Raw genomic sequence first — 27,554 nt, forward strand, 5'->3', positions numbered from 1 at the left:
ACTCTAAGAGTAATTCCAATAATATAGCCAACAACTAGCTATAACAAGATGCTATGTCATTTGTAATCATATAGCTAATGTGTACAATAGTTGGCTATAAGAATGAAGTACTTTACTAACATATGGTTCACCTTTCACTCTCACAAAATACCTAAGAGCACGTGCAAGAGCTGACTATTGCATAAGAGCCCATCTTCCTTTTCTCTCCTCTTCTCTCTCCTCCAAATCATCTAAAATATATTATTTAATATCTTATAGTCACCTGACTAGATTCTATTGTATTTGCTCTTATACGAGCTCCGCTGGGCGACAGATAAACGGAAGCTAGCATAGGACAATCAATTTTTTTTTTGAGCGAGGTTGCTCGACTCCTACACAAACTATGCTGGGCGCCCTATAAAAAGTGTCTTGACTCCATCGAAATCCACCAGAGTGCACTGCAAGATCCGCTCCAGCTCATTCTGCCAACCGGAGCTCTCCGTCTACATCACCATTCCGCTGACTGAAACCCTCCGTCCGTACTGTGACACTATGAGAAACTACGTGCTCCACAACTATGACACTACCACAAACAATAAAACTTCTTCAGCTATGACACCTACGAGCCGGTTGGCTTGTTTCAAGTTTTCTTTTTCGGCTTAGTAGTGTGCTTAACTCTGTTACAGCAATATGCTTGTTGTATTTCCAGGGGGCCAAATGCCACAATATATAGTACATGTACAAGTGCACATATGCAGAAAGCCCCCTAACATATGGGGAAACTACAATAGACAGATATATACATCTAACACCCCCCTTAAACTCATGGTGGATCCACAACACTGAGTTTAGAGAGTAAGAAATCATGCTGCGCTCGAGTCTGTGCCTTCGTAAAGAAATCCGCCAACTGCAAATCTGAAGGCACATAATGAACCGCAACAACATCATCCCGTACTCGTGCACGTGTATAAAAAGCATCAACACCGATATGCTTGGTCAGCTCATGCTTGACCGGATCACGTGCAATACCGATAGCACCTGTACTCGTCGGACAAAAGTGGAGTGGGTGTCGTAACAGAGACCCCAAAATCTGCAAGCAACCACCGTAACCAAGTCACCTCAGCAATCAACAAAGCTATAGCCCGCAACTCAGGCTCAACACTCGAACGGGAAACTGCGACCTGTTTCTTCCTTCCAAGCAACAAGTGAACCACCAAGAAACACACAGTAAGCAGAAAGCGAACGACGATCCGTAGGATCACTCGCCCATGTAGCATCCGAATAGCACTGGAGCTGGAGAGAGCTGGAACGGGGAAAGAAAAAGCGACGAGTGATCGTGCCACGAAGATAACGAAGAACACGGAGGAGATGACTATAGTGAACAGTGGTAGGAGCTGAGACAAACTGACTCGAATATGAACATGATAAGAAATATCGGGACGAGTGACGAGCAAGATAAACAAGACTCCCAACAAGATGGCGATAACGGGTGGGATTAGGAAGAGGATCACCATCAGTAGGACGAAGCTTAACATTAAGCTCCATAGGAGTATCGACTGTGCGCTCATCCCCAAGAGCAGCCCGAGCAAGAAGATCCTGAATGTACTTTTCCTGAGAGATAGAAAAGCCATCAGAAGTGGAGGAAACCTCAATGCCAAGAAAATAGCGAAGAGGACCAAGATCAGTCATTAGAAACTGATCACGAAGACGAGCCTTGACGAATGCAATATACTCAGGATCATCACTAGTAATGATCATATCATCAACATAGAGAAGAAGAAGAGTACGTCCACGAGGAGAAGTGTCAACGAAAAGTGCTGGATCATGAAGACTATGAGAGAAACCAACAATAGTCACCACAGAGGCGAAGCGCTCAAACCAGGCACGAGGGGCCTGTTTGAGACCATAGAGAGAACGTCGAAGACGACAAACCATCCCATCGGGAACAGAATACCCAGGAGGAGGCTGCATGTAAACCTCCTCACTCAACTCGCCATTAAGAAAAGCATTCTGAACATCAAGCTGGGAGACAGACCAGCGGCGAACAGAAGCAACATCAAGAAGGGTACGCACAGTAGTCATATGAGCCACAGGGGCAAAAGTCTCATCATAGTCACGGCCGTGCTCCTGCTGAAAACCACGAGCCACAAGACGCGCTTTATAGCGCTCAAGAGATCCATCAAAGCGAGTCTTAATTTTATAGACCCACTTACACGTGATGGGACGAACACCAGAAGGGGGAGAAACAAGATCCCAAGTGTCAGTGCGCTCAAGCGCAGCGATCTCCTCAGCCATGGCAAGCTGCCATTCAGGATGACGCTCGGCATCCCGATAAGAAGTCGGCTCGGAAACGACAGAGAGACCATACTGACTAGGAGAGTAACGAACTGGAGCACGACGCTGACGAACAGGCCGTGAAGGGGGAAGCTCATATGCAAAAGACAAGTCATCAGAAGAAGAGGAAGAAGGGACAGCATCGGAAGGAGGCAAAGCCGGAGAACGAGGAGTACTAGGTGGACTAGACGAACGAGAGGATGGCGCCGAAGGGGCGCATCAGAAGTAGGAGGGAGGGGAGGAGGGACAGCAGGGGGTGCATCCGGAAAAAGAAGAAAAGTGATATCATCCACCGGGTAAGTACCCGAGGTGGGGCGAGGATAGAAGGGACGCGTCTCATCAAACGTGACGTCACAAGAGATGCGCATCCGACGACCAACGGGGTTCCAACAGTGATAGCCCTTATGCTCATCACTGTATCCGAGAAAAACACACTCAACAGACTGAGCGGTCAGTTTGGTGCATTCGCGAGGAGGCAGAAGGACATAGCAGACGCAACCAAATGAACGGAGAGACGAGTAGTCTGGAGAAACACACAAGAGAGACGCTCGAGAGGAATGCCACCCTGTAGAGCAGCGGAAGGCTGAATGTTAATGAGGTGGGCCGACGTAGCGACAGCCTCAGCCCAGAAATGTGGCGGAAGAGAAGAAGCAATCATCATAGCCCTAGATTTCTTACGGTGATTTTCAATAAATTAATTACTACGTATATCCATCTTATTAAATAGACTAGGATAGCTGATTTCAAATTTTGGGACTGGATCCTTTGTTAATCTTCTCATTTGAGCTAACATTGCAGTAGTGAAGTGTTACTGAATTTCTTTCTATTTTTTCCATCACAGAATGGTAGTTTGTTTTGTTAAATTTAAATTTTATTATAAAAGGCGAGCATGTGCTTGTTTGTTGTGTGGGTTCACCACTTAAGGAGAAAAAGCAAAAGCATGTGATATTGTGCACTTGTGCAACAACCCTAAAGAGGAGTATGTGAGGAGAAAAGTTGGAGGATTTTTGGAGTGGAAACCTCTCCAATTTGAGATTTCGATTGATATGGGTAGGTACGAAATATTTCCAGTGATTTTCACCAATTTCAATCACAGACAACAAACAACAGACTAGCAAGATGATGGGATGGTAGTTGATAAAGTCAAAAGCATGTGACTATATACCTTTTGTTGTTGTGAGTAATCTATTATGTGAGTTTGCACATGCTCTCTCAGATCCAATATGTACATGTTTTGCAGTCAATAAAGTTGAATTTCTATCTTTCCATGTATAAATTGTAAAACTAGAGTTTCATATAATGTTGAAGAAGTCTAACTAAATACAAGTGACCGACACAAGCCATCGAACGCGTGCAAAAGGATGCGGAGGGGTGGACCTTGTCTCCACCTGATCAACGAGAGGCGGACAAGAGGAGGGGCATGACGCTGGCACCCGGTGGGATGAGGACCTCGGAGTGGTGGAGAGTAGATGGCATGGCAAGGCTATGGTGACGAGGGAGCGAGACGACGGTCACGGCCGTGGCCCATAGGTGGGTAGGAGAAAAAGCGAGGCCAAGGACGAAGATAAGGGAAGAGAGTGAGTAACTCATATGTAAGGTCTAGGTCCATGTGCCAATTTTTAAGTATTTGCAGGTGATTTAATTTTTTTTGGGAGCAAGAACATGTATGCGTACAATACCTATTTCACGATATTGTTAAATTCTTCTAAGTTTATTTTTTGGTAAGAATGGAAAAACATACAATTATAGAGACAATTATAGAGGCCGTGGCAACGCACGGGCATTCAACTAGTTTAGAGATAAAAGATTGGTTATAAGATTTGCTATAGATGACATGGTAATAGATTGTAGCCAGCTGTTAGCTATACCATTAAATATGCTCTTATATGCCGAGTATTCATGACACTTGGCAAAGCTTCATTTACAATTAGTAAACATTTTGAGTATCATTTGCCAAAAAAAATCCACTCAACAAACATGCATAAGCTGATTTTGGGACCTAAAACTTGGCAACATGAGCTAGGTAGGGCAATGCAGCAGGTGTGGCCAAGGGTTTGCCCAGTATTGGCACCTGGTACACTCGACAAAGATCCTCATTTATTTAACAAGCACAAAACTCTTTTCTTTGGTTAACCGTCCCTCTATGCACTCGGAAAAATCTAGGTCACAACCTTTTTTCCATCAAGAATATTACAACTCTTTATTTAAGGAGAACAACGGCTTTAACCAGCACACCGCTGATTTAAGCTAGGCACACACAACAGTACGTACGTGTATTAAAAATTATAATTTAAGCGGTATATCTGCATAGGCGATCAAGTAGCAGAGGCACGCCGTCGATTGAGGCCTTAGGACGATCTAGGGATGCAAATGAGGTTGGAGACGCGAGCTATGCCGCAGATTTCGAGGACGGCATTGACCTTGTTGGAGACATCGACGTCAACACGAGCATTGAACCGCAAGAAGGTGGTGCATAGGCAAGTTACGGCATTGACAACCGGCTTGCCACGGATCCTCTGGCAGCACAGGTCCCTACCGGCCGTGCCCATCCTTCCTTAGGCTGACGTCGATGCACACTCCAAAGGAAGCTACATCGATCAGCGTGCACTGCCCGATGACTCCGGCCGGTGGCGGTGGAGATGCTACCGGTGGGGGCGGTGATGCTGCTGGTGGCGGGGGAGATGCTACCGGTGGAGGTGGCGATGCTGCAGGTGGAGGTGGAGATGCTACCGGTGGCGGTGGCGGTGGAGATGTTGCCGGTGGAGGTGGCGATGGAGATGCTGCCGGTGGCGGAGGAGATGCTGCAGGTGGAGGTGGAGATGTTGCCGGTGGCGGGGGAGATGCTGCAGGTGGAGGTGGTGATGCTGCTGGTGGCGGTGGAGATGCTGCCGGTGGAGGTGGCGATGATGCCGGTGGCGGGGGAGATGCTGCCGGTGGAGGTGGCGATGATGACGGTAGCGGGGGAGATGCTGTCGGTGGAGGTGGCGATGCTCCCGGTGTCGGAGGAGATGCTACCGGTGCCGGGGGCGATGCTACCGGAGGCGATGCTCCTGGTGTCGGAGGCGATGCTCCTGGTGTCGGGGGCGATGCTACCGGTGCTGGGGGCGATGCTACCGGAGGCGATGCTACCGGTGCCGGGGGCGATGCTCCCGTTGTCGGGGGCGATGCTCCCGGTGTCGGAGGTGGTGCTACCGGAGGCGATGCTACCGGTGCTGGGGGCGATGCTCCCGGTGTCGGAGGCGATGCTACCGGTGTCGGGGGCGATGCTACCGGAGGCGATGCTCCCGGTGTCGGAGGCGATGCTCCCGGTGCCGGGGGTGATGCTACCGGAGGCGATGCTCCCGATGTCGGAGGCGATGCTCCCGGTGTCGGAGGCGATGCTACCGGTTCCGGTGCTGGGGTTGATGCTACCGGTTCCGGAGCCGGTACACATGCTACCGGTGCCGGTGCCACTGCCGGTGGAGGTGACATGCCGCTGTAGTATTGCGCATGCGCGGATGTCGCAGCTAAAAGGATCGTGGCGAGGAGGAGGAGGAAGACCTGGGAGGACGCCATGGCCTTGGTGGTTGAGATGTGTTGTTGCTGTTGAGGTAGTGTGTGCAAACCGGAACATACTTATAGGGCCTAAATTTAGCGTGCGTCGATGATGTAGCGGGTTTCAGAGTGGTGATTAGTGCTTGTACGTACAGATTATAGTCATGGTTTTATGGATCGCACGTACGGAGCACGTGTATTAGCTCATGGAACGTGGATGTTTTGAAACAATTTTGTTAGTTTGGCAGGTCCGTACCAGGAAATCAAGTGACTAGCGGCGTTCGCTAGCTGCTACTCCATAGTTGGTGTTTGCGGTAGGAAATAACAATTGCGGATGAGGGAGCTGCAAACTAGCTAAAAGAAGGGACATGCTGAAACTGATTAAAGAAAACAACATGCTGCCGTTTAGTTCAGTAGCTATACAGCCTAATTACTTGCTTCAAGATGACCATACTAGACTCAGTTGCTACGCAAAATTGAACACGACGTACGACCATGGTGATTAGTGCTTGTCTACGTACATATTATAGAGTCATGGCTTTCATTGATTTTAGCTTATGGAACTTGGACATTTTGATGGAGACTTGCACGTTCGCTCTCAGTTTTGCAGTTTGGCAGGTCCCGTACCTAGAATCTGCCGTTAGTTACGGGATGTGGTGTACGTACGTAGAGAAAATGTGCATCTATCTCCGATCCATAGCTCTCGATGAAGTTAAGAGCAGAAGGAATAATTGTTTTTTTTTTAAGAACCTGGTTTAAATTTTTTGAGGGTACGAAACGGACTCAGATTTTCTCAGGAATCTCTATACCTAATCTACTCGTATCTTTATCTTTACCTACTAATAAAGGAAGTAAGGTTTCTCCCTCAAATTTTCGTCCGTTTTTTAATTACCCTTATTTTGATGTCACAATTACCATAACTGCCACCGCTTTAGTCCACTTATTTATTTTCCGATCGATTAGTCCATGTAGATGCAAACCAAGTATTTTCTCGTAGCGAACCTGTACAAGCCCAGGTCGCTTAGCTGCTAGCCAGCTCTTATGCTGCAGATGGCCTTTTTCTTACCAGCCTGTTGGGAATTGAACTCTGTCCGTTCCAAATCTACAGTAACCAATATATTTTGTGCTATCATTAGTCCCACCTTGCTTTTTTAGACTAAATTTGGCCAGATTATATACGTTCTCAAAGGCCGTAATATCAGCAAGCAGTCCCAAAAATCAACAAGTAGCAGCACGAGGATGAGGGTGCACCAAGGAAGAAAAGAGAACGATCATGAGGGACAAAGAAAACAAAGGTTGCAAAGAAATAAGGAGGGAGGCCCGACAGATGGTCTAGAACTTCACTCTTCCGCACCAACGTGCGGGCATTGTACTAGTATTCTATACCTAATAATAAATGAGCTAACGTTTCCTTAGTTTGGTCCGTCAAAGTGCGCTTTCGTCCAACTTATTTTGCGCCTTTGTACGACGCCCCGCCCGTTTGCTGGCGATTCTGATTCCGACATGTTGCTAACGGACACCGATACGTGTCCCGTAGGCCGCGCTGAGTGGGTCTCCGAGGGATGATTCCGTGTTAGGCTGGTGCCAATGGGGTCGATAGCGGGGGCGCTATCGCCCGTGGCGGGGCGCTGGGGCTGGCGCCGGGCGGTACCGCCCGGCTACCGCCCGCGCTGGGGGCGACAGCGGGGCGAGAGGCGGGGCGGCGCGCTGGCAGAGGGGGGCGAGAGGCGGGGCGAGAGGGAAGGGCTGAGGTGGCGCGTTGTGATTGGTCGTTGGGGTAGATTATGTAATTTTTTCAAATTTTTATGTAATCTTTTCAAATTTTTATGTAATTTTTTTTATGATGTAATCGGTAACAATTTTAGTTCAATAAAATAATTTCCTTGCATTATTTTGAATGTTGTAATCTGAAAAAGAAATGCTCATGTCGAGGAGAGAGAAAAGCTGATGTGGAGGAGAGAGAAGTGAGAGCTGATACTATAGCCCGTGCACTAGCACCGTGAGGTGAGAGTGGGGTGAAAGTGGGGTGATAGTGAGGAAAAAAGCTGACATGTCGGGTGAGAGTAAAGCTATGCATTGGCACCAGCCTTAGTCTCAAAATCTTCGCCGACCCTTCACCCATATCCCATGAAAAGTAAATAAATGAGCTCCCTTGATCCTCTTGGATCCCTCCTCTTCTGACCTTCCCTGAGCTCAACAATGGCCGCGGAATCTGCCGATTGGGGCTTGCCAATCTGACCTATCCGATCGACAGGTTTGTCGTCCCGAGCAGCGCCGCCGCCGCTATGAAGTGCTTGACGGACGCCATGCATGGAGTCGAGTCTCGTGTTCCTCTGATTCACTTTGCTGCTACCGCCACAACGCCAGTCATAAAACGGGGCCGCGTGGCGAGGCCTTCAACCCGTGTCATGATCTTGACGTGGTGCCGCCTCAAGCTATGGAAACAAATCCACGTGTGAAGCCGGACCCTCCTTCTCCTTCTCAATCGGCTCTATGGCGGATCCTCTCTACGGCGGCGTTCAGCTCCGACGCGCCGAAGCCACGCTACAGATCGGGGTACCAAGTCATGCTCGGTTTGCTTTCCTTAATTGTAGTGCAAAGTCGTTGCCGATTCTTCCGTTCTGTGTGGCAACAAAGGAAACTGTCGATCGGATCATCTACTACATGCGTTCAAGATAGGCTTCGGTGGGTCTCTGCGTCGCGATCCTGGAGCTCGCGTGCTTCCTGTGTATGCGCCCTTGTGCCGCGGATTGAAGGCGTCTATTCGTGAAACAGTTTTTCGGAAGAAGAAGTCTGTTTGAATATTCAGAGCATCTTCAGTCGCGTCCCCCAAAGGAATTTGACAGAAAATGCGTTCCAGCCGCGTCCCCCAAAGCCTATTTTTGTCCGACGCGCCCCGATACGGTGTCCGGCGCCCCGAGCCCGTCCCCGTCCCACAGGGGACGCCGGACACAACGAAAAGCGAGGCGGGCTCCCACATGTCGGCGACTATTTGCATAAACCGTTGGTTCGCGCCTCTTTTCTCGTTGCTCCTTCCTTCCCGCGCCTCCCACCCCACCGCCGCCGCTGGATTTCCCGGCCGTTTGGGCGTCTGATCTGCTGAGAGTCGGCACCGTTGTCGCGGCTGGGGCTCCCGCCGGTCGTGGCGCCGCCGCCGCGTCGCCAGCGCGTCCTAGAACGCGCCGTCAAATCCGCCCCACCTCCGCGCACAGAAGGTGCTCGACGACTTGCCAGGTAGGCGCGATTGGCCGATGTTTGTTCCGTCGTCTGCCTCGGTGCAATTTTAACCATTGATTTTGCTTTAGCCATGGACAGCGACGATGAGATGGTTGCCCTGCTGCTGGAGGACGAGCAAGCCTTCGACGACGACCTGCGGGAGCATTTGCTGATCATCGCGTCCCTCCAGGACATGCTTGACGCTGAGGCGGAGAAGAGGAAGAGGCCGCGCCGCGGAGGATCAAGGCCGGGAAGAAGGAAGTCGAAGCCCCGGCAGAGGATGGAGGGGCATGCTATGCTGCACAACGACTACTTCGCCGACGACGCAACACAGGCCGACAATTTTCGGCGCCGGTACAGGATGAGCAAGGGGCTGTTCATGAATATCCTCCACGGCGTTCGAGAGTTCGACCCCTACTTCAAGCTCAAGCTCGACGCTGTAGGCGTCCTCGGGTTCTCGTCGATTCAGAAGTGCACCGCCGCCATGAGGATGCTTGCATACGGAGCACCTGCCGATACACAGGACGACTACCTTCGCATGAGTGAGTCTACTGCCATTGAGTGCATGTACAAGTTTTGCCGAGCTGTGGTGGGAAAGTTTGGCAAATACTACTTGAGAGGGCCAACCGAGGAAGAGACTGCAAGGATCATGGCACAAAATGCTGCCGGAGGATTTCCTGGAATGCTTGGAAGCATCGATTGCATGCACTCGGGCATGGAAGAACTGCCCGTTTGCTTGGCAAGGTATATACAAAGGGCGTCATGGATATTGCGGTGTGGTGCTTGAAGCTGTGGCAGATTATGACCTGTGGATTTGGCATTCTTTCTTTGGCATGGCGGGATCACACAATGACATCAACGTGTTGCAGCGGTCTCCGGTGTTCAGCGAGACTAGTGGAAGGGCATGCTCCACCATGCAACTATGAGATCAATGGCCACCAATATACCAAAGGCTATTATCTAGCCGATGGTATATATCCAAAATGGGCCACTTTTGTCAAAACAATCTCGAATCCATCAGGTCTGAAGAATTCCCACTTTGCTACACGACAGGAGGCTTGCAGGAAGGATGTCCAGCGGGCATTTGGTGTGCTTCAAGCATAATTTGCCATTGTCCGGTACCCTGCTCTAAGCTGGTCTCACGACCAAATGTGGGAGGTGATGCAGGCTTGTGTGATCATGCACAACATGAACATCGAGGATGACCGCAAGAATCATGTTAGGTCACATGTTGGTCCCTATGAGTGTCAAGGCCCTCTTGCGGAGGTTGATCATGAGTTGTCTGCAGATTTTGCTGATTTTCTCGCCATGCACGCAGAGATCCGTGACAGCAATGTGCATGAGCAACTTCAAGCTGATCTCGTTGAGCATTTATGGAGGATCAAAGGAAATACTGTGGCACCTTGATGTAGCATCTAGCCCTATTTATTATATTTGATTACTTGTTTTATTGTTTGTTGTAATTTAATTTGAAAACAATCCTCGCAAACATTTTTATTCATATGCTACATTTGATAAATGGTTTATGTGTTAAAAAAGTAATTTAAATGTTTGGGGGCGGCGTTTTGGGGGACGCGGCTGGGGAGCGACGTCCCCCAAAGGCGGCACGAACAAAACACGTCCCCCAAACGCTCAATCCGGCGCGGTTGGGGGACGCTTTGGGGGACGCGACTGGAGATGCTCTCAGACTCCGGTTTTGACCTTGGCATCTCCTCCTGGTGGTGGCCGTGGATACGACTCTACACGCTGCTGATGATATGTTGCTGCATTATTTTGGGCAGAAAGAATAGAAAAAGAAAAGTTAAACTGCTACACATGATCACTTGAGCAACATAATTCAGTTAACAAAGAAATTAGTTGGTGATCTCCATGGTGTTGCTACTGGCATGTACGCCTGCCTGTATTCTGTACTGCATTCTGTAGTGCTCTTCTAATTGCACATCGTAATGTTGGTTTGATATTGTACTTTGTTAGTTTTGATTCAATCTTTACTTTTGGGAAATACAAAAGTTAATTAGTTTCATCAAAATATCACATATAGTCTCGATTTAAATTTAATTATTTGGGACTCATCGCTAATTTCAGAAACCTCCATGCTGCTACAGTCTCGGGTGTAGGACGGCACCATCGAAGACTAATCCTTCAGAAGCACCTTCTGAACGTTCCTTTACTGAATGCGATAGTGATAATTTTAGTCCAAAAGAAAAAAATGCAATATCTAAAATGGAAAGGGCTGAACAATGATAGATGAATATAACTTGAAGTCTTTTAATGTAAAACAATCTACAAATCTTAAAAACTTCATGTGCGTCGCGGTGTGGAAAATTAACATGGTCGTTGACTTTAACACGTATATAAGTTTTTTCATGATCTACAAAAAATATTCACCCGTAGCGAAGCACGGGCAAATGTCCTAGTAACTAATAATAAAAGGAAAGAGTTTTCATGGTTTGATTCATCTTCGTCCGTTGTTTCTTGGTTCGTTCGTGAAATTTTTGTTCCGTCCGTCAGATACAGTCCGTGGAAGATACAATATCCGATCTGTCTTGATGATCTATTCACAAAGCGCTAACCTAAACGCGCACGCCTAGCTTGCAACGTCCATTGTACGGGACGTCCGCTTGGGCTATATAGTAGGTATTGCAAACCCAATCCATCACTAATTCTATCCTAGGCTCCAATAAATCCGCACGACCGTACCCTAAGTTAGGCACGTTTAAACCCTCCTCTCGCCTTGCACCCATCACCTGCAACCTTTCTTGTTGAATCCTAGCAATGCAAAAAAAAAAAAAAAAAAAAAAAAAAACATGATGGCTCCAACGCAACACCACTTAATCCTTCACGTCAGCGATCATGAGGCAGATACATGGAGGGGCAATACGTACTATAACATCAGCATGATATCATCGTAGAAGTATTGATACGTGCACTCATGGAACTAATTTTTTGCAGGTTATTCGACGCGCTGCTCATTGGATTTAACAATGGGTTTTCCTTCTCCCGCTGGAACTACGGGACGATATGGTTACTGGATGCAACCGGATGCTAGTGGTTGCTCATGACTTCTTTTTCCGGGCTACTGGATGGCGACACATTAATAGATTAGCAAATGGATAGATTGTTTAGGGTTGCATTTTCCTGTGGTTGATTCATGTGTCGACCTTAGCTTTCCCGTGAGTGTAATCCTGAACTTTTTGTAAACTGATTTCGTACGTTGGTTTAATAAATTTAGCTATGTACATGCATCTATTGATACAGAGGCTGGGGCGATGCTCCCATATCTATAAAAAGTGCACTCCTTTAGCGCACTCAACGGCGATAAGATATAAAGAGCTAAACTCAGCTTACAACACACACCCACACCTCCACACGAAATGCCAACATGAATAGGAAACTCGAACGACGATCACAACTCTTATGAAGCCTACGAACACTCGGAGAAGACACCAGACAACAACAGTGTCGGGCTGAAGCTCACCCTAGAGAGAGGCATTGAACACGCACGTCGTCAACAGAACTCCCCACCGCGAGCAACGCCACCAGTGGCCGACCATCACTGTGCATCGACCACCGCCGTTCGAATCCTAACAAGCAGCACCATGGAAACTCGACGTGGAAGCAGGGCAGGACGCAAGCCTTGCCGAAGGTCACCAAGTGAAGAGCCAACGACATCCGAAGAAACACAGTAAGCTCCAAGACGACGTCTTCAAGAAGAACACAACACGACAGCGCCATCACCGCCCGATCCGCAGATCATAGGTTTTCACCCGAAGCACCTTGCTCGTCGAATAGCCTCAGCCACACCACCAACGGAGAGCCGCACACTATGATCTCCAAGGCGGTATCTTCAAGAAGATCACGACACAAGAGCACCGTCACCGCCCGATCCAAGGATCTTGGGCTTTCACCCGGTGCACGTAGAAGAACAAGGAAAAGCCTCAACAACGCCTTCAAGAAGGGAACAACGTCCGCAGATGTCGCCATCACGGCCCGAGCGGGCAAGGGCCCCTCGGCGAACACTCCCCGCCTTCTACACAGGATACCGATGGACGAAATGATCGATCCGCTGGCACCGCACGCTTCTCGCCGGCCACCACGGTCGCCCCCGCGACCATGGTTTCCGGACAGCCCCTTATCCACTGGCACGCCCGCCAACCAGAATGGCTCCCACCGAGCAGGGCCGCCGCCCCAGCGTCCAAACTCTGCTCATCGCTGAACTGAGGAAGACGGGCAACCACCACGAAGAACTCGGACCTGCGGACACGCGACGACAAGCACCCGCACCACCACGAGAGAGGGCGCAGCGGGATCGACGCCCTGCAACCCCCACGGCTGTAGAAACCGCCATATCCGGGGCTTATGGGAGACCACGGCTTGGCCCAGGGCCCCTGCCCTGGCCCGAGCCCATGGCGACCAGCCGGCCGTGCTGCCCCTGCCCGTCCCGTTCCCCGTTGACCTCCTCAAGAACGGCGCCGCTGCCATCCTGACCAGCCGTCGTATCGTCGCGCCGTGCGCCGCCTCCTGTCACCTGCTGCCAGGAGCAGGCAGAGCCCGCATCGCTCGCCGCTGCGGATGCTCCGGAGGGAGCCGCCACCGCCAGGAGCATGCCAAGACCGCGGCGCCGACGAGCAACCGCGCCACGACGCCCTCCGCCCATCGTTGCGCCCCCACCAGCCCCCACGGCCCACGCCGCCACCGCGTGGGGGAGAGGAGGTGCCCCGCTGCCTTCGGTGCCGCCCGAGCTTTGCTCAGGTTGCGCCCCTTGGCGGCGGCGAAGCGGGGGAGAGATCACGGGAAGGGGTGTGGCGGTGCAACGGGTTAGGGTTTCGCTCAGATGGCCGCGGGAGCGTGTGGACGAAACGGGGGGCAGGTTGCACTCATTTCCTTCATCCACACACAGGTCCTATCCTTGCGGCCTATCAGCAAATCACCTGAAAGCGTACCAGAATAAAATTCTACCACGACTCTTAGAGTAATTCCAATAATATAGCCAACAACTAGCTATAACAAGATGCCATGTCATTTGTAGTCATCATATAGCTAATATGTACAATAGTTAGCTATAAAAATAAAGTACTTTACTAACATGTGGTCCACCTTTCACTCTCACAAAGTATCTAGGAACACGTGCAAGAGTTAGCTATTGCATAAGATCCACCTCACTTTTATCTCCTCTTCTCCCTCCTCCAAATCATCTAAAATATATTATTTAATGTCTTATAGTCAGCTGACTAGACTCTATTGTACTTGCTCTTATACGAACTCTGCTCGGCGACAGATAAACGGAAGCTAGCATAGGATAACACCGGCTAATCATAGGGCGATGGAGATAGGGGGGGGGGGGTAATATGCTAGTAGCACTACACGGTTGTTGTAGCGATCAGAGCGAGAACAAAGCACACCAATTGAAAGATGTGACATAGGATGGATCAAGTTTGTTTTAAGAAAAACAGCAAGTTTGTTTTCAGAAAAACCGGAAGGTAGATTTTCATCGACTAAAAGAATTTGCGGATGGTGGAGTATTTTTGTTTTTGGAGTTGCTACGGAGAAAAATGATAGTATTTTCTCCTGCTGAAATAGGTTGTGGATGATAAAGATCTCCATGGACTTCCTGCTCCTGCTCCTCCTCCCCTTCTTCCTCCCCCTTCCTCCTCCCCCCTTCCTCCTCCTTCTCCTTCCCGACGTTGCTGAAGTGGCTGCATTGCTCCTGGTTGAAGAATTCCACGTCGCGTAGGTAATCGGCGCGGAGACGCGGGTCGAACTCCCACATCCTGAAGGTGGACTAGCTGTAGAGTCGATGGCGAAGGCGGGATCCTCGCGTAGATCCAGTGGGAGGATTAATCTCGGGCGACGGATTTCGTACGACTACTACCATCCCTCATGCAGTACAGGAGGCACCAAGACACGCCCGTTGTTCAGGTACTACCCACTGCTCGTCATGCCCGCATCCCGACAAGGGACCGGCCGGTTCTCCTCGAATAGCCAGTGGGCGAGTTCCACCGGCACGTAGCGGCGGCTGCACGAGGTTTTCTTCTTTTTGGAGCGAGAGGACCCAACCTCGGTGTCATGCTTCCTCTTGCGGAACGGCCAGCCATTCTCCCATGGTGATGTCGGCGGCGGTTGGATGTAGGCGATCTGCGGGCAGACTGGGCATCGTTGAAAGGGCAGACAGCACATTGAACTGGGGGAGACACCCAAGCGATGTGCGTGCCAACTCTGGCGTGCGTGAAGACGGGACTCGGCTCAAGGATCCAAACTGTCGCCGAAGCCTTTACCCGTGCGCGGAAGACGAAGCTCATATGGTCGCTGTTAGGCGGGCCCGAAAGGCAACGAGGCGGACGCGTGCGTTGACCACACAATGTCTGTGAAGACGCATTCTCGACACAAATTTAGGCTGTATTTACGTCCCTGCGGATAAGTCGGACATTTTGCGTCGGATCGGCTGGGCTGGGACACAATCCCATTTAGCGACTGTTTGCTTCGGACCATTGGAGATGCTTCAATCATGCAATTTTATCATGCAATTTATGTGGGAAGAAAAAGAAAGGCAATTGAATGTACAGTATCACAAAACCATCTATAGTGTAAAATGATGACGTGGTGCAGTGTGATTGGATGAAATTTGACCATGAACAGTGGTCAAACTGCTCTCCGCGCAGCAAATGGGTTCAGCTTTTATATAAGTTATTATTTGGATGTTATACTAAAATGGGTCTAGATACATCTAAATTTTGAAAGTTGAGATACCCTTTTATAGACGGAGGGAGTACTACAAAAAGTTTCAAATACACACTGCAACAAAAATTGCAGGCACACACGGTTCTTCTCCACAGGTTCAGGATAAATAGTTCTCTTCAAGCAGTAATATGTTATCAAAGCCCTGATGATAGCACAGAACTTGAAGAAAACACCATTGCATTAAGGCATATGCTGCATGTAAACCTATGTACAAATGCGGTAGCCACTAAAAATTGACAGCAATCACCATAAGGCACCACGCCTATGCGTGGAAGGACATCAAAGGTTTCACTTCCACAGAATGAATGACTCATGTAATAGTTAACTCTTCTACAATGATGATTCACAAAATCACATAATCACATGTACGTTTGTTTCGAGAGCTTGTAACCGGAAAGTGTGGCTGCCAAGGCGAGGGCAACAAATGCAAGGAAGGCCATGCTAATGGCGGCAGCTGTAAGCGTCAGTGAAGTTGTTGACCACCGCGGTTCTCATGCGGTTCGTGATGGGGGTAGCGGCTGATAGAGCTGACATCAACAAGTATGCAACTACCTGCAAATACATTTACCAGCTCCTGTTAGTTCCAATACAGTCTCAGGAAGTCAGGAAAGAAAATGTATTTGAAAGGCTGGAATTCAGGTTTTGGAAGCTAACTTGATCCAGAATATTCTACTGGCTGTATTGTGATATTTGACAAGGTACAACACAAACAAAAAAATAAAATACTTGCAACCTCCTGAGCCCTGATCCGAAAATATAAGGGTAAACATGACAATGTTTGAACTAAAACCTTCTTATGTGGCTTAAGCATGAATGCGTAAGAATGCCATGGATGCAGCGTACCATCTTATCAATATGTATGCACCAAGTAAGTAAGTAAATTTATCAAGGGGAAAGTTTCAAGAAAACCAGTTTCAACTTGTAAGTGCCCTTAGCATACTGAGGTCCACTGATACAGAACATAGTTCTCATGAGACCCGAAGCCATGAAAGAAATACAGAAACATACACTCTATTCGTTTCACTATAATTTCTCCCATGCTCAAGAGAATCTGTTTCGACATATGTGTTTGTTGAAGAAATCAAGTGTGTACTTATTGATATATTTCCAATCTACTGTCCTTACCTAAATCAAGTGTGGTTGTAATGGTATGTCAATTAATATGGGTATGCATGCCAATTTCCCATTTACTCTCTCTTACATTTAGTTAGTCTGATTGATCTGCGCTCATTTTTTTTCTCGCGAAAACGCAAAAGCCTTGCGTTTCGATGCATTGATAGATAAAGAAGAGTTTATGTACAAGTCCGAGGACGGACACACCACGCCGTACAACTCGACCCAAGAAAAAGGAAAAGCCTAGACTAGGGGAGTAACTGGCGCACACCCCGGGCTCCCGCGTCCGCCCAAAGCCGCGCGTTGGCAGTGATTTCGTTGAACAAGGATGTCACCGAAGGCCGTGCGTTGTGGAAGACCGCCGCGTTCCGGTGTTTCCAAATCCACCATGCCGTGAGCATGATAACCGACGAAGTGCCCTTGCGCAGCTAGCAAGGGGCGGTCCGCACCACCAGCGACCACCACTCCGCGAAGTCACCCTCAGCCGTGGGCGGGCCTGAGGTGGATCGGATCCGGAACAGGACCTCAAACCACACCGTCCTAGAGAAGGAACATCCAGTAAGGAGGTGCCTCATGGTTTCGGCGGACTGATCACATAACGGGCATCTCGGCGCATGCGGCAGCCCCCGCCGTGCCAGTCTCTCACCCGTCCAGCACCTGTCGAGGCAGGCCAACCAGATGAAGAACTTCACCCTAGGTGGCGCCTAGGATTTCCAGTTGAGCTTCCAAGACCCTGAGATGATCGCCCCCGGAAAAGGGTGTCATAGCAGGATCCAGCGAAGTATGTCCATCCAGTCGTCCACCGCCAAACCCACCTGTCTGGGTCCCCCGATAGTTGAATGTCCCTGAGTCTACCCCACAGCTGGACGTACTGCCACAATGCCAGAGCGCTCGGTGCACCTACTATATCGGGGATCCAGGTGCGATCAACCAGCGCTTCACGGACTGTGCGCGCCTTCCGCCGGCGCTTTGGAACCAAAGCGTATACCTCCGGCGCCATCTCCTTGATGGACCTACCAGCCATCTGTCCTCCCAGAAGAGGGCGGATTCCCCGTTGCCGACTACCATGTAGGTAGAGGCCGCAAAGACATCCAGCTCCGTCTTCGAGAAATGCAGGTCCAACCCGCGCCAAGGTCGCAGGGGGTCGGTGTGCATCCTCCAGATCCAACACACCCTGAGGCTGATGGCCGTGCGTGCGAGATCTGGGATTCCCAGCCCCCCAAGCCGCAGCGGCCTACACACCCTCGCCCAGTTGACGTGGCAATGTCCGCCATTAGCGTCAGCCCTACCAGCCCATAGGAATCCTCGCAAGATTTTGTCGACCTGCTTGAGTGCTTTCTTATCAAGACTCAGCACCATCAGCTGGTGCAACGGTATCGCTGCGAGAACCGAGCGGATTAGCGCCAAGCGTCCTGCCCGAGGCATCATTGATGCTCTCCAGGTAGGTAGCTTGTCGGCTAGACGGTCTATAAGGGGCTGGAATGCTGCAGCCGTCAGCCTCCTGATAGACAGCGGGATGCCGAGGTATCTCACCGGGAACGGCGCTAGCTGGCACTCCATGAGTTCAGCAGCGCCCGCGGCCTCAGCCTCCGAACAGGCGATGGGGGAAACAGAGCACTTGGCGAAGTTGGTGCGCAGCCCTGATGGCAGAAAATCACCACATCATCCGCATAGAGCGACACCGACGTCGCTAAGTCCCGCCGTGCTAAGTGCCGCAGCACCCCAAGCTCGATCGCCTTAGCCAACAACCTGTTGAGGGTGTTCATCATCAGAACAAACAGCGCTGGCGACAGGGGGTCTCCCTGTCTCAGGCCCCGTCGATGCCAAATCGGGGGGCCCGGCTCGCCATTGAGCATCACCCTGGTGCTCGCAGTGGATAGGAGGATGGACACGAGTTCACGGAACCTTGGCCCAAACCCTAACTTGCGGAGGATCTCCAGAAGGAAACCCCAAGAAACGGAGTCGAAGGCGCGGGCAATGTCCAACTTGAGCATCACCCGCGGCTCCTTCTCCCTGTGTAAGAATCTAGCTGTCTGCTGGACCAACATGAAATTGTCGTGGATACAACGCTTGCGAATGAACGCGCATTGTTACGATCCACCAGCGACTCCATCCTAGGGGCGAGACGAGTGGCGAGCACCTTCGCAACCAGCTTGGCAAAGATATGGATCAGGCTGATTGGGCGGTAGTCGCCGAGCGCAGCCACATCCGGGCGCTTAGGCAGCAGGGTCAGCAAGGCCTGGTTAAGACCTTGGAACCCGCGCCCGCACAACGTGAACAACTTGTCGAAGGCTGCCATGAAGTCACCCTTAACCACTCCCCAACACTTCTGAAGGAACTCAGCCATGAACCCGTAGGGCCCCGGCGCCTTGCCCACCGGCAGTCGCCAAATCACCTCCCAGATCTCGTCCTCCGTGAACCCCGCCTCCAACTCTGAGAGGTCCTCCGAGTGCGTATCCAGGAAGTCCAAGTCCAGCGAATGCTGCCTAACCACCGAGGTGCCGAGAAGGCCCTCAAAGTGCGTGAAAGCAGCTTCAGCCATGGCTGCCCGGTCGAGAAGTTACCGCGCCTCCCACTGCAGGTCGTGGATCACGTTTTTACGGCGACGGTACGCCGCGTGTTGATGGAAGAAGGCCGTGTTGGCGTCCCCCTCTTTCAGCCACGCGATCTTGGCCCGCTGCCTTGCCATAGTGCGCTCAAGCAAAGCCAGGCCCGGGTAAGCGTGTTTGAGGTGCGCCACGAGTCGGCGCTCGTCCGGAGATAGTTGTCTAGACTCCATGGCCACATCCAGCCTAAACACGACCTCCGCGCTATCATGTTGGGCTGGCCACATATAAAGTGAACGTGAGGGAGCACCAAATAGTCATATTATTAGCAGAAGCCGCATTTCAGTACATAGTGAAAACATTCATACCCTCCAGGGAATCCTTAGTAAAGTGGTCCCTAAACATTTGAAAGTTGTGTTGTTCCATACATTTCTCTTTGTTTAAGGGACAACATGATTAAATTTTGAAATGTACTAGTATTATGCTCCTGCAAAGCTCCAAACAAACTAGCAATTTGGGAGTTGGAACATACATGGAACATGGATCAACTTTTTTCTAATAGTTCATGGAAGGACCCCTAACCACTCAAATCGTCTCATTCAGATAGTATAGTAGCCACTAGCCGCTAAACTACCAGCATTGCTGCGGTTGGGTTCCCATACAGATTGATAAAATTATTGGACCATGATTGAAAGCTACCATGTATCCTTTTCTTAGTCCTTTGCAGAAAGAGACAAGAGGAGGTACGGGTTGTAATTTTTGAAGTTGTAGCTATGTGCCTGGAAGCAGGACATTGCAGTGTTCCACACTTCCGTAGACAAATCTAGATGCTCTTAGCAGTTCAAGGCGCCTCCATTTGAAAGCCAATCCAGTAAGTGTATTGGGCGCTCATCTGGATTTCACACAACATATGCAAAGGTGCATTGATATCTCCTTTACCATGGAAGTGGAATCTCTGCTCTTATCTTACTTTAACATGGGAAATTTCCCCCACACTTTATGTCTTTATACGGTTGCCCACTTTCCCCTCACTGACCAGCAAACACTGGTCCAAATTGAGTGACTGAAATTACATAGAAGATCAGCGACGAATTGAGTGACAAGGAGTGGAGTAATTATTAGCAAGTAATAAGTCGCTGCAGAGTAAGAAGAGCGCGAAGCAACTCGCCTGATCAGCGACGAAATCGAAAATCCTCCCGGACGGCGCGGAGGCGGGGTCAGCGCCGCCGCGCATCCGGTGCGCGTGCCGCAGTGCCTGCGCCAGCGAGTAGGCGAAGGCCAGCGCGGCGATCGCGAGTTGAAACATACATGGAACATGGATCAACTTTTTTCTAATAGCTCATGGAAAGACCTAACCACTCAAATCGTCTCATTCAAATAGTATAGTAGCCACTAGCCACTACATTAGCAGCATTGCTGCGGTTGGGCTGCCATACAGATTGATAAAATTATTGGGCCATGATTGAAAGCTACCAAGCATCCTTTTCTTAGTCATTTGCAGACAGAGACAAGGGGAGGTACGGGTTGTAATTTGTGAAGTTGTAGTTACGTGCCTGGAAGCAGAAGATTGCAGTGTTCCACACTTCCGTAGACAAATCTAGATACTGTTGGCAGTTCAAGACGCTTCCATTTGAAAGCCAATCCAGTCAGTGTATTGAGAAATTTCACACAAACATATGAAAAAAAAAATACTAACACTGGTGGCTGGAATGTCTACTCTTATCTTACTTTAACACGGGAAATTTCCCCCACACTTTATCTCTTTATACGGTTCCCCACTTTCCCCTCACTGACCAGCAAACGTTGGTCCAAATTGAGTGATTGAAATTACATGAACTATTAGCAGATCGGTAAAGAAATAACGATTAGCCAACAATAAAATAGCTGCAGAGCGCGAAGCAACTCGCCTGATCAGCGACGAAATCGAAAATCCTCCAGGACGGCGTGGAGGCGGGGTCAGCGCCGCCGCGCATCCGGCGCGCGTGCCGCAGTGCCTGCGCCAGCGAGTAGAGGAAAGCCAGCGCGGCGATGGCGAGCAGGTACCTAGCAGCAACAGGTAAGGCGGTGCTCGGATCGAAGGCCACCCCGAGGCAGGCAGGCAGCCAGCCAGAGTCGAATCGAATCGAACCGGATCGCGCACGCACCTGTACTCCTGGTATCGGTCGAACTGCATCCAGTCGCCGTGCTGGTTGGATGCGACGAGCACGAGCGCGACGAAGGCGAAGGCCGCGGCGGCGGCGTGCAGCGCGAGGGGGCTCTTGTCGAGCATGTCCTCCCGCCGCCACCGCGCCACCACCGAATCCACCACGCCGCCGCGGGCGCGGTGGGCCCCTCCTCCCGCGGTGGAGGCGCCGTTGTAGGAGCTGTACTCCTTGTCGGCGGCGTCCGGCTGCTTCGCGGTTGCGTCGGCGATGGCGGCGTCGGCCGTGGCGGAGGCGTCGGTGGTGACCATCGCCATCGCTCACCGGTGGCGCAGGCGCAGAGTGTCAAGTCCGTCGATGGCGGATGGGGGGAGCTCAGCTTGAACTGAAGTGGGATGCTGCTTTGTGTGTGATGAAGCCGGAAAAGGCACTTGAGGCGAAAGCAAACTGGGATGGGATGAGATTAGCCGGAGAAAACCTCTCTTTCTGGGCTGGCTGGCTGGCTTGTCAAAGTCTCGATGAATCTTGGCTGATCTGTTTGCGCTCGGGCCCTTCAGCCAATGAGCAGAGCAATGATTTTCGTGGACCAGTAGTGGGCCTACATCTTGACTGCCAGTTGGTGCAAGAGTGCCCAGCGAACAGCGATGCCACGTTGTTATCCTAGCTAACAAGACCATAAAGGCGCGCGTTGCTGCGCCCGTCCAATTTAAAGAAAAAATAATAATGAAATTATTTGAAGAAACTACGTAAAATACAAAATCTTATTAAATGTGTGATATTAATATATGATGATAATGTTCGAAGAATATCGATACATCTATGATATTACTGGTCTATAAGACACAGATTTTACAGGCGTAAGTTCAGAAGAATGACGTCAATGCTACACCATAAGACACTCATAAGTTACTATGTAGCAATTGAGTGGCAGCTACAGTGGGAATGTCGCATCACATGTAAAACTCTGAAAACATTGGGAAACACACCTCATCTAGGAGGTTCAGGATCTCATCATATGCATTTTTCTAAGGGATTTCTATTTTCGTGCCCTCGGTTCCTTAGTTGTGCTCAGTTTTCCCCAGCCCCTTAGTTTTTCCTCAGTTTTACCCTAGCCTTTGTCTGAAGACCCGCAGAAGGAGCTCGGACGGAAGGAATCCGTTTATTTGGACGTTCGTGGCGACGTGTTGCGCCGCGTCGTTTGTGGGGCCGCGTCGTGTGGGGCCGCGTCGCGTGGGGCTGGTAGAAAGGGACCGCGTGGGACAGGACGAGAAGCGTTTGGTTGCACGTGAGCGGGAGCCGGGTTTTGTCTCTCTCGGCCCAAATTGGCATTTTTAAGAGAACCTTTTCCCTCTTTCTCTCTCTGTCTTTTTCACCAAATTAGTATCAAATCTAGAGAAGCTTTTATTTCGTCTTTCTTCAATATGGCGAGCAAATCTAGTAGCAAATCTACGGGATTATTTATGCCTTTTGGCCCTCGTTTTTGCCCAATATGGCGAGCAAATCTAGTAGCAAATCTAGAAGCTATTATATTATAAATTCACAGCGACATAATCGGAAAACTAAGTATAATACATAGGTAAGCGCATACGAGCGGCCAAAAGCAGACCAATAACATTGTTAATGTTCACGACAAACTAAGCTGCAAAAATATACAAGATCACGCACGCAATGTATGGACAACAAGAAGATTAGGATGAATGAATTTGTTCTTCATTCCTCCCCATATATTTCTTCGTCGCTCCATTCGTGCATTTCCCCAAGGAAATATTCATTGAACTCCTTCCGTACGCAGGTGTGAGGCCAATACATCCTCCAAACGGTATGGCCTGTGTTCATTTCTCAAACCGTAGAGTCCTATTCTATCCACACGTAGTGGCCACTCATCCCGGGCATTTGTATCATGAGAGTACTCTACGATATAACCCAAATCCGTGTAGTAGATCTTGCCGAGGTTGAAGTGTCGGGTACACTCGGCGTCGACGGAGATACACGGATATAATTCACGAAGAAGGCATTATCGCCAATGTTACGACCGGATGGAGAGAGCGGCTCGAGTGTCCACACGGTACACCAATGGTTTGCCCGCCAAAGCCGCGGCGACCAACAACACAAGCGACAGATCACCATCCGACTTCACAAGGTAGAACTTCGACGTCCAAGTTCCGGAAATGAAATTAGTGTCTCCATCTTGACGGTGCTCGCGCGGCTGCTGCAACCATGTACATTGGTGCACACTATTCTTCCGATCTCAAAATTGTCCGCGGCCTATCGCATACGGTTCACCATTGAACGGGGTAATGCAACGCAAACAATGGTTCTTGATCGAAAATCTTCCTTCTCCCCAATCCCCATCTTCATTTATATCCTTAGTTGGAGTGCTCTCATCGACCCAACCAATTTCCGGCGGGTAATGTGCGGCAACGAAGACCATAGTCGGGGATTTGATAACAGCGATCGATTTCGGAAAAACGAGATGGCATCTGCGCCTCAAACATAGTGTTCGATTTCTTTGTGAGTGGGTTCAACGAGCCGTATCTTGTGCGGCGGGTTCTTCCGGGCAAGCACGATGACGCCACGGGAAAAGCCGACGAAGTAGAATCTAAAATATATTGAAAAGATAACATTCGAGCACTAAGATTGAAAATAAGATCTATGGTGACGCCACGGGAAAAGCCGAGGAATTTGAACCTTGCACGAACTGCAGATAGATCTATGGTGACGTAGCGGGATGTGCCGAGATGGAGGAAGGTGAACTCGGCGGCGCGTGGAAGGGCGTGGTGTAGCATGATCCATTCGTGCGGGTGCACGTCGGGATCGAGTAAACCCGAGCGCCAATTTCTACGGACTTGCCTCATAGCAGAGTAGCTGTCCACGTGCTCCTCTTTCGCCAATAAGCATTCGCCGATCTTGTGAAGTGGTCCGTCGGCCGTGAGACCGGCCCGGTTCACGGAGGCGCCGCGCTTGGATGCGCCGCCTCGGATGCGCCGCCCTCGGAGGCGACGGGCTCGGCGGTGACGGGCTCGGCGGCGACGGGCTCGGAGGCGACGGGCTCGGGGCGATGGCCGCCGGCGCATTCTTCTTCTCCATCGCCGGCGGGGGAGGGCTCGTACGGCGGTTGGGGTTTTTGGAGAAGTTGATGGGACGTGAGAGGGGTGGTTTCGTGCGTGAGCGATAATGAGACTTACTGTGTGCGAGAGGGAGGGAGAGAGGGGCTTACGCGTCCTAAATGCGACCCGCGTCAACAATGGCACGTCTTCCACGTACGCACCGCGACACGCGTCAACAATGGCACGTCTTCCACTTACGCACCGCAACACGCGTCCTCGAGTCTAACCACGGAAATTTAGATATACTCGGGTATACCCTCGAGTCATATACTAGCATTTTTTGTATGCTCGGTTTTCACCTTGAGTGCTAATGCGGCTAGTGCAATATACTCAGTTTTACCTTCAAGTGGCTGGTCAACGGAGAGTCAACAAATGGGATTAACTAGTTAAATGAGTTATTTAATGTGCAAAAAATTCCGAAAAAGAGTGGCACTTACTCATGGAGTCTTTACCACAAATTTCCACTTCTCAAATCATAGATAAATCGTAGATAAATCAAGTTTCACCACAAATTGCCACTTCTCAAATCACCTAGTAGCTATGAAGGTGCATGGTTTTCCATAATAAGCCCTACCCAAAACAGCTTTCCCCAAAACATACTTTGTCCGAATGAGACCATAATTTTCACACTCATGTAGATTTGTATTGCAAATAGTTTGAGGTAGGCCAAGATGGGTTTCATTGTACAAAACACGCATTTTCCATTTTTTAAATCTCATATTTGAATCCCTTAGTCCGTTTACTACTCACTTGCCCTTGGTTTCTTGATACTACTCAGTTTTGCCCTCTCCCTTCACAAACTCTCACGGACGCCCAACATTGCCCTGATTGGTCTAGCCCATGTCACGCGGATCGTGCCCGACGACCGTTGATCGTATGATCTAACGGGCAGGATAACCCCTATCTCTCTCTCTGGTCGGGGCCACCACCCTCTCTCTCTCTCTATCGTCGGTTAGCTTCACGCAAAGTTTGGTTTTCTGCATTATTTTGCACGAGCTAAATTATAAACTCTTTTTAGGCATTACTTTTCACGCAAAAAATGATAAACCATCACCGATTTGTTGTAGCCATTACTTTTCACGCAAAAAAAATGATACACCATCACCCATTTCTTGTACCCATTACTTTTCACGCAAAAAACGATAAATCATCACCGATTTGTTGTAGCCATTACTTTTCACGCAGAAAATGATACACCATCACCCATTTCTTGTAGCCATTACTTTTCACGCAAAAAACGATAAACCATCACCGATTTGTTGTAGCCATTACTTTTCACGCACAAAAATGATACACCATCACCCATTTCGTGTACCCATTACTTTTCACGCAAAAAACGATAAACCATCACCGATTTGTTGTAGCCATTACTTTTCACGCACAAAAATGATACACCATCACCCATTTCGTGTACCCATTACTTTTCACGCGGAAAATGATAAACCATCACCGATTTTGTTGTAGCCATTACTTTTCACGCACAAAAATGATAAACCATCACCGATTTGTTGTAGCCATTACTTTTCACGCACAAAAATGATACACCATCACCCATTTCGTGTAGCCATTACTTTTCACGCAAAAAATGATACACCATCACCCATTTCTTGTACCTATTACTTTTCACGCAAAAAACGATAAACCATCACCGATTTCTTGTAGCCATTACTTTCCTTTTAGGCATTACTTTTCACGGTAAAATGATAAACTATACCCCCACAACGGTCGTCTCCTCCTTAATTTATTGTGTATAAACCCCCACAACGGTCATCTCCTCCTTATTTTATTGTGTAAACCCTACAACGGTCATCTCTCCCTTATAAACACCCACACGGCCATCCCTTGTGTCAATAGGTTCTGCCTCTCTCTTCTTTTCGTTCACATACACTTTATCCATTGCCATGGCTTCCACGTCTCGGACGCGGACCGGAAGGGGAAGGGGAAGGGGAAGGGAAGGGAAGTGGATCATCATCATTGCCACCACCACCGTCAACACTGCCATTGATCATAGAGGAGTTCTTCATCGTCGTCTATGAAGACCCTTTGGTCAAGAAGGTACGTACGCGTTCCCACATATATGATGCATGTGATTAATTATGGGCATGTTCTAAAAAACCTTTAATTTCAAGGGTTCCCTAATTTCAAACGATCGGCGCTCGATCTCTTTGCAGGAACTCCCAAAAAAAATTGCGGACTATCTTGACGGCAAGGAGCCAGCTAAGGTGTATCTGCGAGCAGCCGACTCGCGGTCCTCGTCTCCGGACCGTGGAGGTCCTATTTGACGGACAAGGCCGGATGTACCTCGACAAGGGCTGGGAGAAATTCGCCATCGCGCACGGTGTGGATTTCGGCTGGTTCGTACACTTCAAATATGAAGGCGATGATGTGCTCACGGTGAAGGTGTTCGACGGAACAATGTGCAGGAGGTACTACTACTCGGACGACGAAGATACCGACGATGAAAGCGACGACGACGTGAAGCCATGCATCCATCCCCTTTAGATAATTAAGGGGATTATGACCAAGAATATATATGTAGCTTCATATGCATCGATTTAGAGATCTAGCTATTTTCTATATATTATGCATGTAAAAAATAATATCGCATTTCCACTATTATTCGAGCACCACATCCTCCAAACGATGCCGATGCCGATGCCGATATCGGCATGGTCAGAACGGCTATGCTCGCCGCCATCTGCTAGGTCAACGTCGGGATGCACAATGTTTAGCATAAGAGTCACTTTAGATTAAGCTGCGAAAATAGTCACGTGCCATGGGCTGAGGCGACCCCTACAGAGCGGCTCTATATTATATTCTCTAAATAAAATAGACGACCACAGCGG

General features: G+C 49.6%; 1 protein-coding gene across 1 annotated transcript; it reads right to left on the reverse strand.

The window, feature by feature from the left end:
• Positions 1-15,957: 15,957 nt before the first annotated feature.
• Positions 15,958-21,918, reverse strand: LOC124698123 (CASP-like protein 4B2). The gene is made up of 3 exons (XM_047230645.1): positions 21,605-21,918; positions 21,368-21,503; positions 15,958-16,353 (listed from the first exon to the last, which is right to left on the reverse strand). The coding sequence occupies exons 1-3, from the start codon at positions 21,916-21,918 to the stop codon at positions 16,243-16,245; spliced, it is 561 nt and encodes a 186-aa protein (XP_047086601.1). The 3' UTR covers positions 15,958-16,242.
• Between the last annotated feature and the right edge of the window lie 5,636 nt (positions 21,919-27,554).

Source organism: Lolium rigidum, chromosome 3, assembly GCF_022539505.1.
Source record: "Lolium rigidum isolate FL_2022 chromosome 3, APGP_CSIRO_Lrig_0.1, whole genome shotgun sequence".
Classification (NCBI taxonomy): domain Eukaryota; kingdom Viridiplantae; phylum Streptophyta; class Magnoliopsida; order Poales; family Poaceae; genus Lolium; species Lolium rigidum.